The 14,510-nt window shown below is 45.6% G+C and overlaps 2 protein-coding genes across 2 annotated transcripts; one reads left to right on the top strand and one right to left on the bottom strand.

The window, feature by feature from the left end:
* Positions 1-2,965: 2,965 nt before the first annotated feature.
* On the bottom strand, positions 2,966-7,507 carry zfp36l1b (zinc finger protein 36, C3H type-like 1b). Its single transcript, XM_071478389.1, has 2 exons — positions 7,334-7,507; positions 2,966-5,565 (listed from the first exon to the last, which is right to left on the bottom strand). Exons 1-2 carry the CDS (start codon positions 7,382-7,384, stop codon positions 4,570-4,572), a joined length of 1,047 nt encoding a protein of 348 aa, XP_071334490.1. The 5' UTR covers positions 7,385-7,507; the 3' UTR covers positions 2,966-4,569.
* A 1,696-nt stretch (positions 7,508-9,203) lies between these two features.
* On the top strand, positions 9,204-13,467 carry LOC139621661 (protein NLRC3-like). Its single transcript, XM_071478400.1, has one exon. The coding sequence runs from the start codon at positions 12,021-12,023 to the stop codon at positions 12,765-12,767; it is 747 nt and encodes a 248-aa protein (XP_071334501.1). The 5' UTR covers positions 9,204-12,020; the 3' UTR covers positions 12,768-13,467.
* Positions 13,468-14,510: the final 1,043 nt, after the last annotated feature.

Here is a 14,510-nt window from a genome sequence, read left to right on the forward strand (position 1 = left end):
GCAGAGAGCTTCTACTTCAGTGTGGGATCATGTCACACACATAGCTTAATATTTATTCACCTGTCCATCAGCAGCACATGCTCAGTTGTCTTTTACCTCAGCAGCTCCGTCAGTCATGGATCACTGTTTGTATTTACCATATGTGTCCCAGCCTGTAAAATGATGGGAAAGGTCAAAAACATGGAGGAAGCTCTGGGTGGATGAGAGGATGAACAGATGGATGGTGTGTGAGATAGTGTGTTCACTGTTCAGTCTTTACTGTGTTCAACTACCTGTTCATTCTTACGGCTGCAGTGTTGTTGAAGTGGACTATGTGACAAGCCCATTTATAAATTTGAGCGGACATCTCTGATGGTCTATAAAGGCTGGACTCTGTACAGGTAGATGGCTCACTGCATTAGGTGTACATAATAAAGTGGATATAGATCTGGACTTCTTTGTCTGTGCTGGGCTGATAAAGGCCTCAGACCGTGTGCTTTGGTTTGACACCTCCAGGGATGAACTGAGCTGGGTCTTGGAGGGCAGAGGGGATGACATGCAGCGAAGGCCTGAGCTGGGTTCAAACCACTGCAGTAAGGACGTTACCAGGTGAGGCCGTGGGGCCCCTGCAGCAGCGTTACATCAGTTCACATCCTGAACCACCTGCTGAGACCACTTTCGTTCTGCTGGCTGGTTTAACGACACTCCTTGTTGTTGGAAATGTGTTTTTGGTTAATATTATCCACTGACAGTGTCAGTGCAATGTGCCCCCTGTAAGGACTTGGCCCCTGACAAGGACCTGTATATATCAAAGAGCAGGATTCTGTCCACACAACAAAGATCCTCACAGTGATGTCCAGAGACACGGCTTGTGAATGCGCGGGGCCCAAGGCTATTAGGGGCCCCAGAGGGCTGACAACTTTACACCATAGTAATGTCTCAAAATGTGACTCTTAACAACCAATGGAGGATTTGCAATGACATCTGAGTAGGAAACCTCCCTAAACACTGTTACAGCCACAAATATGTCTGACTTCCTCTCTGCTCCACTAATGCAGGGTTAAAGAAATGGTCCAGGGCTCTGAGCTGGAGTATGAGCTGGAGGTAAACAATATCAGAGACGTTGTTTGGTTCAGGGGTCAGGGGTCCTTCTCTCCTCTGAGCTGGTGCTAACACAGGAAGAAGTGAGGCTGGAGGCTGGGTTCATCAACACTGCTGACAGCTGCTGATCAAAGCTGCTGATATGAAACATCATCTCAGTGGTTTAACCTCTGGGTTATTTCTCCTTAGTTACAGCAACATGAAATACAAGAGGATGCATTAAATTTCATCCCAGGTTTACACTTTGTGACACTACAAAATAAAAATCCCCATGAATGAACACAGTGATCACAGTAACAGAACTCTGTGCCTTATTATCAGCAGAGAAACACCAGGATGTAGGTTCACTCTGATGCAGGTTCATGCTGGATGGAAACACACACCTGTGACTGTTTGGATGTTGAGCTGAACAGAAACTAAAATTATCCCTCTGCCACTCAAACTAGTTCCAGATCACATCCCTGTTTATCCAGAGACAAATATTAACCAACTGTCTGAAGTCTTGAGTTATGGCTAAAAAGTGTTTTGTGAGCTCACACTGACCTTGACCTTTGACCTCAACATTTCTAATCAGTACGTTCTTGAGTGCCAAATGTGAAGGGATTCCCTTGAAGAGTTCCTTGGATATTGTGTTCCTTGACCTTTGACCTACTAATTAACATTTGTGCTTTGGAGTTCCATCAAGGTGTTACTGAGTGAGACGGACAGACTGCCTCCTGCTCTGGCTGTCTCTGGGCGGAGCCAAAAAGCAGCAGGTAAATGACACTCTGACCTGGTCACCGTCCTAAATGATACAGACCAGAGCAGGTGGAGGTTGATACCTGAGGCAGCAGTGTCTTATGAGGATGAAGCGTTCATTCGTTCATGAGTTAGTGTACTAGTGAGGTCACGTCTGACTTCCTCAAAGATCCAGACCACATTAGACCGGCTGCAGAGTCCATCATTTCATGAGGGTCAGATCCCTCTCAGCACCAGTCACACGGCTCCTTACGTCACTGCTCTGACTTCCTTTGGGTCGGGTCCTACTGGTCTGAGAAGACCTGGTCTCTGGTCTGAACACATCTCTGATCTACTTGTACAATACAAATCATCCAGACGGACAGATCAGGATCAGAACCAGAGTCAGGTGAGGAAGCTTGTAGCTTCTCTGTTCCTCACCTGTGGATCCAGCTTCCTGAACACCTGAGCTGTGCTGAGACTGTCAGCTGATTTAAATCAGGATTAAAACATCACCGTCTGCTGCAGCTCATTGATAAATCACATACTAATGTCTTTTTAATCTCAGTGTCTTTAATCTCAGCTCCTCTTTTACAGCTCTGACCTGACTTAAATGTTTTTATTCTATTTAGTGTTAAATCCTGTTTTATATCATCTTAATGTTCTTTTAATGGATGTGCAAATCTCTGTGAAGCTCTTTGTGTCTCCTTGAGTGGTGTTGGTTAAATAAAGCTGTAAACAGCTGGTGGGTGTGTGTGAGGAGGAGGAGGTCTCCACAGCTCAGTTCAGTACCTGTCTGTCAGACTAAAGGCAGTGCACAGGTGAGCTGCAGGGACAGTGTGGTGGGAAGCGATCATCGAGATGGCAGCTAACACACAGACAACACTCCCCATCCTAACCCACAGGATGGTGTTTACCTGGCTCAGCCCCAAGTCAGTGTGATAGTCATCACTGAGGTGAATGAGTGAAGTGGAGTGGAGTGAGTGTTGATCAAACCTTCACTGAACAGACATGAAGATGAAACTGATCATGATGCTGGAAGACATCCGAGTTCTCACATCATTCAAACACAACCAGACTATGACCTGTGACAACGAGCAGCAGTGATGTCACATGATCCAGAGCATACTCAGTCAACTACTGAATGTTATCATCATAGACTCACACATTCAGTATAAAGACGTTTTATTGGATTCATCAGAAAACAAACCACAGTGGACACAATCACCTGCTGCTACACAAACACCTGAAGGCAACATTTGGACACCTGGAATGTTTCATAGGCACTTCATGGAGCAAGAGGTCACACATGACTTTTACATCATCATGAGTCAAAGTGCTACCACATCTGTGTGTGACACTGTGGACCTTCCATCATCCTGTCAAAATAAGAGTGACAGTGACTGATGGTAAATGAGACCCTGGTCTTCCAGAGTCAGTCTGCTCACAGTGAAGACGAACAGATCAGAGGCCTGGATACAGGAAGCACTGTGATCTGACCTTCTACACCTGGTAGGTGAACAGGGCTCTACACTCTGAATGTAATCCTGCAGATCAATATTAATGTTGTCACACGTCCTTTAGTTGGACATTGGTTATGCAGACGCTCTGCAGGAGACCGTTCCCCTGACACTGGGCCACCTGAAGGAGGGAGGTGTACAGACACTGAGTCAACTGTTTCCATCAAACCACACGTTGAAATAAAAGGCCTTTAAATTCACTTGAGTACATATAGGTATTTCTATACACTCACAGTGAACTTAGAGACATGAGCCGCATCCTGTGTGTAAAGATGGGGCAAACAACCACACACACACACACACACACACACACACACACACACACACACACACACACTGGAACAGCAGTGTGTCGTCTCTAGCAGGTGGGACAGATGTTGTGTATGTCGGCTGAATGCTGACTGCTTCCACAGTGTGGCCACACAACAAGCTGAAGTCACTGCTCCTCTGAACCTGGTTATGGCAGCTGCACAGTGTGTGGTCAAGATTCTGGAGCGGACACTTCCTGTGCAACAGTAAAACGTGTGGGAGGCTCCAACAATAAATACCAACACTAAACCTCTGTGTTTTAAATTAAGACTCGCTTTCAAAATATATCAAGTGTTAGAAAAATGTCATTGCAGTAGAAAATATTAATAAAAATAACATCTTGTGATTAAATCAGATCATAATTTAACATAGAAGAAAAAATATATTCTATTCTCATTCACCAGATAAATACTAAATAAAATACTTCGGATCAGCAATAAATACATTTTGATAAATAAGCAGTGACGGCCAGAGCTCCAACTCCGAGGGCCCTCCACCACCACCATCATCATCATCATCATATTGGACATGGTGGAATCAACAGAACAGCTGACTCACCCCTCACCTCAGACACAGGTGAGGTTTTAAGCCAGCCTCAGGTGAATTAGAGTCCTGTCCAGAGAACACCCAGTGAATGATAACTGACCCTGGACCAGCACAGTCACACGACACAAGTCAGAGCAGGAGACTGGGAACAATCAGGACAGATTTCCTGTCGGTCATGAAGGCACTTTTTTTTTCTTCCTCGGGGGGGGGGGGTCTTAAAGGTAAGTTCATCCTGACACAAGAGAAGGCATCTGCTGTTCTGATGTGATGTGACTCAATGGCAGCAACAACAACACATACAGCAGTCGGCTGAAAACAAGAAGGTGGGGGGAGTCTACTTCCTCCTCTCTCACTCCCCCTCAATCACTCCCATCTCAGGCCCAGGGAGGCAGATGCCTCAGTCATCAGTGACAGACAGCCTGCTGAAGATGGGGAGGCGGTGGGAGGCATCCAGGAGGGGGGACTCAGGGCCGCTCTGACTGCCCATGCTGCTCTGGTATCCTTCCTGGTCAGACAGAGAGTCTGGAGCTCTCGGGGGGCTCTCTGATGTGGGCTGAGGCAGGGCCAGATCTTGAGGCTCAGACACAGGCAGGGGCCCCATGCTTGGGCCGAACAAGCTGGCGAGCTCCTGGCTGGAGTAGGTGAAGGGGTTTCTCTGGCACCCTGTCAGGCCTTCAATGGAGAACACAGGTGGAGGGGTGAACGAGGTGGGGCTGTCTTGTGGGCCCCCAGAGCTGGGGAAGCTGGCAAAGCTGAAGCTGTGCTGAAGCGGAGGGCGTGCCGTCTTGTTGAAAGCAGAGAGGGGAGGGGGCCCACGGCGCTCCTCCGCGTTGTGGATGAAGTGGCAGCGGGGGCCGTAGGGGCAGAACCCAATGGTGTGGAAGGTGCGGCACAGCTCGGTCTTGTACTTTGGGTGACGGCTCAGGCTGCGCAGCTCGTGCATGCCGTGGGCGAACTGGCACTTATCGCCATATTTGCAGGTACCGTTATCCTCGAAGGGCCGGCACAGCTCTGTTTTATAGCGGCTTGAGTTGACTTGGCCATTCACACCCACACACGCCTGAGCACCAGTGCGCAGCCTGTCCCCCAGCTCGGAGTAAGAGCGCTCACGGAAACGGTTCTCTTTGTTGTTGCCGCTGCAGATGCCACCCAGCAACACTGAGGAACCCGTTTCGAGGCAGCTGACAACATGGTTCTGGATGAACTTTGCACTGGGGAGGCTGAGTGAGTGACGCCGTCGGAACAGGTCTCCTACAGAGGGGGCCCCCACCACCTTCCTGTCCAGCAGAGACCCAGTGGGGGTGCAGGGGGTGAGGTTGGCACTGGAGCACGGGGCAGATGTCAGCTGAGGTTCACCGAGGTTGTTGTTGCTGTAGTTCAACATCTTCTTGTCCTGTGAAGAGAAATGTGACAGTTCAGTAAACACACCATGAGATCGGTGTGGCTGGGTTTATTAACCCTCTCTGACCTGAGGCCTTTGCTGCATGTCACCCCCCCATCCCTCCTGACTCTATTATTGTCTATCTTCTTTTTCCCTCAGCAGCTACAGACAGGTCACATGTGCAGTGTCCAACATGACGCAGCATTTCATGCAGCATGCTCTAAGAATGTGTGTTGGGCCCTAATATTTCACAATCAGCTACAGCATCAACACAAATCAAGACAAGTCTTCAGACCATCAACTTCAGTGGGGCCTGACAGAGGTTCTGCATACATTCTGATCTACCCGGAACTTTAACAGTGCTCGTTTTAATCCAGTACTTCATTGAACTGGTACTTTTTTTTGTACTGGTACTTTAACAGTTCTGTTCTGGTATTGTCATGATAATGTGATATGGCACAAAGTGCTGTCCCAGTCTTCTTTACACCATTTTGAGTCCTCACAGCCTCTCACCCTCAATCACCTGCCAGTCAAGTCTGTGACAGTTCAGGACTTACACCTGAGGGGGAACACTGGGACTGAGCCACTACCTCAAACATGGACACACACAGTAAACACAGGACAGTAGTTTACCATAGATACCGGTGTGTCAGACAGGAAATCAAAGTGTAGGATCATTTAGAGAGGTTAAAGGACGATCCAAAGAGGGCGACCTGCAAACTCTGCAGGTAAACGTTCACCTTAGATTAATCAACCTCAAACATGAATTATCTTTTTTTTAAACATGGAAGTAGCCTAACATTAGTTACTTAGTATGGCTGCTGGCTCAAATGTTTTTCCTGGCTGGTTGTTCTAACATATTCAGAATTGTGGCCTCTTTGCTCATTAAAGGCTCATTTTTACAGTTTGGTATTTTTCTGTAATGTAGAACAGTGTTAACAACGTTAAATTTTCTCAGCCTTGGACTGAAACCATTTTCTGATGCGCCCCCCCCCCCAAAAAAAATAGTGTAAACAAGACCTTAAAGACCATTAATATTATGTCACTAGAAGTGTTCACTGCAGTCACTCCCTCTGAGACACAGCTGAAACACTGCCCGTCTTGCAGCCAGTAAAGCTTTCTATCATTACATCCTGCATAAAGTGACACTTCTGTAAACTGATTGATTTCACAGTAAACTGTATAGTCCAGTCCAGACTTGAACCAGGACTTATTCGGTCCTGGTTCAGTTCCTTGAGCCGCAGCTGGACTCTGCAGGGAGCAACTGCAACAACTCACACGGTCAGTCTCTGTCCGCACAGCTAACTCACACATAAAGACTAACGTAGCTACCCGTAACCACCACAACAACTGAACTAACCAGTTAACATCACTCAGAGTCCTGACCACACAGTGAGCTGCTAATTAACGCTGTTTAACTTTAAATGGCTACGATAAGGTGATCTAGAAACGGGATAAGGTTCAAACACGTAACTAACTTTATTTCAGTGTGAACTTTAACTGTGCTCAGTGTGCGCCACACTCTCATTAGTCCCTAAATGACGCTCACTTTGCGCCGACATTAACCAGTTAGCGCTAACACTCGCTGCTAATTCCTCTCAGTAACTGATTGAACGCCGTTTAACGGTGACTCGGTAACTAGTCAACAACCTGTGGGTGACACAAGTTACCAGCCTGAAAAACTTCACATCAAACTCGCTAAGTGGCTAGGCTAATGTTAGCATGTTTTGTCCAGGGCCGCAATCAGCCGGCCGGTCCTTCCCGGAGAGGAGTCGTTTACCTGGTGGGAGGCTTCTCCGTACTCCACAAAAGAAATAACAGTCGCTGTCATGTTTTTGGTAAAGAATAGGAGCTGCTGGTTCTTTAGGGTAGCCGGCGTCCTCTGCCCCGTGCAGAGCCCCCTCTCCTGCGCCACCGTGCTGCGCAGTCCGTTTTCAGCAAGCAACGGCTCTGGCTTCCTGAGGGATCACAGCGCCCCTGCAGGACGGAGCTGCTCCGGAGTCTGAAGACGAATTATTAGGAGTCAGTATGGACATTATAAATAGTTAATCAGAATAAGCATTTTACATACATTTTAACAACCAAAGTAAAAGAAAGAGCAACAAAAACAATAGCGTATTCTTAAGATGAAACAGTAAGGTTAAATTTAATATGAAACTCTTCATATTTCAGTCAAAGACTTTCCTTGTTGAAAAGCTGACCCTCCAAAAGTATTTAATATCATATCAGTTTTAGATCTTCTGATCATTCCAAAATCAGTAGAAAGTTAACTTTATTCAGGCCTGTCTCTCTCAGTGACTTATATTCAGGTCAAAACAGCAGGAGCATCAGCTGATTACTAGGGATCAACAGAAGCTTGTTGCTAAGACAGGGAGAACAGGTGTCAACAAACAACAACAGCAATCAACACACAACAGACTCTCAAAAAAAGAGAGAGAGAACCTGGCCTGTTGAAAACCTGACCTAACCTGAGCTGAGGTCAAACAGGGACAGTTGGAGTTAGTAGCAACTAACTGGCAGTTGTGCATTATGCTCTCATCTTATGGGCCACAGTCGTGGTCAGTGGTGATGAGCAGGTAGTGGTTCTTTAACATTAAGTAACCAAAGTAAACACTGAATGTACACACAAGTTAAAACTTGAAATCTGTGGTCTACGTAATAATCACATGGTAAATGTATTTGATGTTTAGAGCAATTATTTCTTTCTTTTTTTTAAATGGCAATTTTTTACATTTGAAAAGAAATCATTCAGCATATCTGTTTGGAATATTCTGGGTTTCAACTCTTATTTATTTGATTTAAAAAGTAAAAACCTTGATTTCTTGGACAAGGTTAATGATGTTGATATTGTGGTTCTGCAGGAGACCTGGTGTAAAGGAGATGTCCCCACTGATTTTCCCCCTGACTATAGAGAGTTTATAGTTTCATCAACAAAACTAATGGAGTCACCCAGAGCAGACACTCAGGGGGAGTTGATCAGAACAAGTCAGAATTAGCGGACTCAATAGAAATAATGAAAAGGAGAAATATTACATTTGCATTTAATACTTTCCACCAGTAGAGTCTCCATATTTTGATGAGATTTTCTCCTCCATAGAAGCAGAGATCAGTTATTTCCAGGCCCAGGGATCTGTGCTGATCACTGGAGATCTAAATGCTAGAACTGGGGAGGAAATAGACTTTACTAATCTGAATGTGACCATTACATCAATGGAGCCAACATTAACTTCCCTGTCCTCTGCAAGCAGAATAATGGTGACAAAAACCAGAGTGGAAAACAAATCTTACAGCTCTGCAGAGCCCTGGGTCTGTACATTATCAGTGGAGGCTGCGAGGGGACCCCTCTGGACATTCTGCATATTGTTCAGACCTTGGCAGCAGTAGTGGTGATTATGATATAACAGACTTAGACCAAACCTGTTTGAGAGCCTTCACAGTAAAAGAACAAACACCTCTACCACATCACTCTGTACCTGAAAAGAACAAACACATTGTCTCTGGCCTGAGTCTTCACCTGCTTGCCTCTCCCCCAACACAATGTCACTGTAACTCACAGCTCTGTCTCCACAAGGGTCAAATGAGCAGCACTTATCATTAAGAGAAGGGCAAAGGCATCCACATATATTGTCTACATGTGTTCTTCATCAGTTCACACAGAGGTCTCTTACACAACCACAAAAGGTAAACATAGGTCACTTCAAAACTTCATCAGAAATAGACACACAGTTTTTGGTTACACAGTTTTGAATAGGCACACATGAGTTATACCAAAATTTCCCATTACACGTCCATACCACCTCACCTGAAAACGCATACGTGCTGAGCAGGAAGTAAACAGGAAGCCGACTGTCTAATCTCAGGTGTGCCTAGCTTATTAGATGCAGAAAATACTACGAACAAGGAAAGCAAAGAAAGTTGTAGCGTTAACATGCAGGATTTCAATGAACAACAGCTGCTAGCAAAGACAACAAGATCAGTAACACTTGTAATTCATGTTTTCACTACTGGTAGCCGAGGTCGATAAGACCCAATCAGGGAGCGACCAGGTGTGTCTACATCATCATTTCCAAAGGTCTCCATTTTCGCTCGTCCATACTACAACACAACCATGGAGCTTTCAAACTAAAACTAAATGGGGACCACAGTGTTTCCAAAATGCTGTGTTTTCGAGGTTCAGTAGGTGAAACTGTATAGCAGAAGTGATGCATGTTAAAATGAAAACGTAGTAGTGTGGATGTAGCCTCAGAGCAGTTACACCATGGCTGTGTCCGAAATCACTCAGTATTCCCTATATAGTCCACTATATAGTAAGTTCACCATTTTGCAGTGCTGTCCAAATGTATAGTGACAATTATTATACCCTATATAGTGGACTCATAGTATCCCACAGTGCATCATAAAAAGTAGTGTACAACTGATGGTCACTAACCAAGGAATATATACCATCATGCATTGTGCTTGCGGTGAAAGACTGAAAAACGATGCAGAGAAAATTACCCATGTATTGTCTGGGTAAGTGTTTTTTTGTTTTACTGAATGAGCTCACTATATAGTCCTCTACATAGAACTCCTTGGATAGTGAGTAGGAAGGAGTGAATGAGTGAGTGATTTCGGAGACAACTCATCACTCAGAAGATTAGACCCAACCATATTATAACTAAACAAGAATAAAGATACATCAGCTACTGGAACCATATGATACGGTCACAACACAAACTGGAGACACATCTGGCCCGAAACAGTTCACTGTGGCAGACTACATGACCACAGTGACTGATGAGAACCTGAGAAACACACTGACAGTGAACAGACTGAGTGAGCACATTCTCCAGACACAGACAGACCTGCTGTCCAGAGAGGACAGACTATGCTGTCTCTTTGATGAGAGGGCTGTAGAGACTGAACTACTACTGAGCGACCACAGAGACTGATGAGAACCTGAGAAACACACTGACAGAGAACAGACTGAGTGAGCACATTCTGCAGACACAGACAGACCTCCTGTCCAGAGAGGACAGACTGTCTCTTAAAAGTTTAACAGACAGAGAAATTACACATCATTCTGGGAGAAAAGAAAGAATGTGCAGTGTCAGCTGCTAAATATGTCACTTCCTGTCACAACAAAGACAGCTAAATATAGAAATCTAGAAAATGTACTCATCACCACATCTTATATGTATGTATAAGTTTATGTATATACGCATATATTTGCAGATGTATATATGAGTGTATATAGGGTGGGACAATGGTGCAGTGGTTAGTGCTTTTGCCTCACAGCAAGAAGGTTCTGGGTTCTGGTTTTTCTGTGTTTGCATGTTCTCCCCGTGTCTGCGTGGGTTCCATCTGGGTACTCTTGCTTCCTCCCACCGTCCAAAGACATGCATGTTAGGTTAATTGGTGACCCTGAGCAGAGCAGCCCAATGACAAAAAAAAAAAATGAGTGTATATATCTGAATGTATATTTGCTTTTTTACCCTTTCCTTTCTTTTTTGCAATAATTTAATTGCATTGAATAATTGTAATTGTGCTTTGGCAACACATTCAAAATGTCGTGCCAATAAAACCTGTTGAACTGAAAAAAATATTGAAATTGAAATTGAATTGATCAGTGATCAATGTGATATGAATAAAAACATGTTTTTGTTTGCAGACAAAGCACAGTGTCTCCATGTTGGAGGTGGCACTTTAATGATTCACACCTCTGAGCCTTTAAACTGAAGTCACAGTAAAGATTAAAGCAGATACAGACACTGTTATTTTGAAAAGTCAGCAAACATGTTGATGAGAACCAGACAGTTGAAAGAGCACAATGCTGAATTTAAACAGAGAAGGTTCTCAGGAGGAGACCTTAACAAGAACCCATCACTGAGAGTAATCAGGAAATAAATCCACAGCGTTGTCACATGGGAGGAGCAGTTTTTCACATGTCACCAGTTGAGACCTGAGCTCAGCGTTTGCTTCAGTTCATGTAGGTTCACAACTAAACAGAGACAGAAACCAGACCGCTTTAGGACCAGGTTTTCATTCAGCTCAACACTCTGCACTTGTCTTTCACTACTGTCTCTCTCTCTCTTCCTCTGGTGTCTGCCCTCAGGCTGACTCCTGTTACTGAAGGCATGCCCTCTTGAGGTGGGTAGCCAATCAGAACAGAGATGAGAAGCTGTGACATGTTAGTGATGAAGAAATGTCTTCATAGAGGGAGGAAGAGGAGTGGTGTCTCTGTGGAGGAGCAGCTGTCCTGCTGTGCTCTGTGTCAGGACGTCCTGAAGGATCCAGTCTCTACCAGCTGTGGACACCGGTTCTGCAGACAGTGCATCACCTCATACTGGGACCAGTCTGGTTCTTCAGGAGACCTGGACTACAGACAGCCAGTCAGAGCAGCACTGTACAAAGTGAGAATGAACATCTTTCTGCTGATGTCTTAATTTCTGAAACCAGGACATGTTGTTCTCTTTCTTCAGTCTGACATGGTCTCTTCTCTTTCAGCAGATAGTGATCTGCAGGAAATTTTAGATCAACATAAGATCAGTCTGAGAAGCAGATGTGAACATGTGACTGAAGGAACTGATGGAACAGGAAGTGGAACCCTCCTCAACAGGATCTACACTGAGCTCTACAACACAGAGGGACAGAGTGAAGAGGTTAATACCCAACATGAGGTGAGGCAGCTGGAGAGAGCTTACAAGACGAGGACCCTCCATGAGGCTGCAATCAAGTGTTGGGGCATCTTTAAAGCCTTACCTGACCAACAGGGACCCATTAGAGTGGTTCTGACCAACGGCGTCGCTGGCATCGGAAAAACCTTCTCAGTGCAGAAGTTCAGTCTGGACTGGGCAGAGGGCTTGGAGAACCAAGATGTCAGTCTGCTGGTTCTGCTTTCGTTCAGGGAGCTGAACCTGATCAGAGAGCAGCAGTACAGTCTTCTCAGGCTGCTCCATGTTTTCCATCCAACAATACAGAAGGTCACAGCAGAGCAGCTGGCTGTCTGTAAAGTTCTGTTCATCTTGGACGGCCTGGAAGAAAGCAGACTTTCACTGGATTTCAACAACAGGGAGGTTGTGTCTGATGTCACACAGACGTCATCAGTCAACCTGCTGCTGACAAACCTCATCCTGGGGAACCTGCTTCCCTCCGCTTTCGTCTGGATCACTTCCACACCTGCAGCAGCCAATCAGATCCCTCTTACATTTTTTGACAGGGTAACAGAAGTATGAGGCTTCACTGATGCACAGAAGGAGGAGTACTTCAGGAGGAGATCCAGTGATGAAGAGCTGTCCAGCAGAATCATCTCACACATGTGTCATCATACTTACACTTACATACATACAAGTGTTGTCGCCCCGGTGCACTAGTTTGGAGTTTCCCCTATTAGGTTGTGTGGTGTTTCCCCTTTGGGATGCGTCAGTTTGTTTGTTTTTTTTGTTTGTTTGTTTTTTAATAGTGTTGCGACAGCGTGGTTAGTGTCAATTGTCTTCGGGCAATTGTCTCGGGGGCACATCCGTGTGATCTTGTGCTGTTGCCTGCGCAAACATGCTGGTTTTAAGTGCGTAAATACCCACTGTTGCATGAAGTCTAGGGTTGAGTTTTAGTTAGATCCGTGTTAGGCAGTTAGTGGGGAAAAAAACTCCAAGGGGTTCAGTCTGACCTCAGGTGTGTATTGGGAGAGGGCTACCACTTTGCGTTCTGTTGGGTCCAGCTAACAAGTGGTTATGGCTTCTGTGCCGCCTTCAGAGGTGTTTGTTTGTGGCTGTACAAAGGATCAGTTACTACAAATAGCCGAACATTATGGGATTAATGTTGCAGATAAGAAACGTAAAGGTGACATTAAAGACATTATTTTGTCCACTTTAGTGGAGAGGGGTATTTTGCGGAAAGAGGTTTTTTCGGATACGGCAGCGCCAGGGCTGCCAGTGTCCCTGCCAGTGTTTGTGCCAGGGTTAGAGATGACGTTTGAGCAGCATAAGGAGTTGCTGGGTATACAATTTGAGCAGAAAAAATACGACTTAAGGTTGAAATGGAACGGCAAGTTCAAGTGGAAAAAATTTGGCAGGAGACTGAAAGTTGGAGCAGTTTAAATTGAGCTTGATTAAAGATGGAAAGCTTTCAGCTGAGGGGTCAGTGGTTTCTCAAGCTGAGCAGAGTTCCTTTGATGTGGGTGCTAATCTACGTTTGGTGCCTAAATTTAATGAACAGGATCCCGATGTGTTCTTTCTTTTGTTTGAACGCATCGCGGATGCAAAACAGTGGCCGGACGCAGACAGAACTTTAATGCTTCAGTGTGAGCCTTTTATTGCAGATGCTGTTGTCTTTGGTTGGCAGTGAGGTGCGTGTGCCAATAAAACTTTTGCGTGACACAGGCGCCAAGCACTTGTTCATTGTGGGGGTCAGTCTTGCCTTTTTCACCTGCGACAGAGACCGGAGATTTTATCCTGATGCAGGGGATGGGTATGAAGCTGATACCTGTACCGTGGCATAACATGGTGCTTGAGTGTGATCTGGTATGCAGTGTTGTTGCTGTTGGTGTGCGCCTCACTCTTCCAATTGATGGGGTGGTCATGATTCTGGGGAACGATCTGGCTGGTGGTGCTGTGTGGGCGGATGGGCCGCCTCCTCCCGTGGTTTTACAGAGCGCAGAGCCTTAGTGTGGTTGCACCAGTCTCACCTACTCCAGGGGTTAGTGAGGTGAAGGGGGATTCTGGTTGTGTTTCCTGATCTTCCACCGAGCTTCGGCCCGCTGCTGAGAGAAGAGTGGGTTAAGAGCCAGCAGGTCGATCCATCTCTGTCCAGTTTAGACAGTACTGTTTCAGAGGATGAGATAAAACATGTTGCTGCTGGGTACTTTTTGCAGAACGGATTGCTGAGAAAATGGGTGCCTTGTGACGGTGATTTTGTTGGTGAGCCAGTGTTTCAGATGGTTGTGCCTGAAAGGTTTCAGAATGCAGTGTTAAGGGTTGCGC

Source organism: Trachinotus anak, unplaced genomic scaffold, assembly GCF_046630095.1.
Source record: "Trachinotus anak isolate AG129_WGS33_773 ecotype Australia unplaced genomic scaffold, CSIRO_AGI_Tana_v1 ptg000005l, whole genome shotgun sequence".
In the NCBI taxonomy this organism is placed as follows: domain Eukaryota; kingdom Metazoa; phylum Chordata; class Actinopteri; order Carangiformes; family Carangidae; genus Trachinotus; species Trachinotus anak.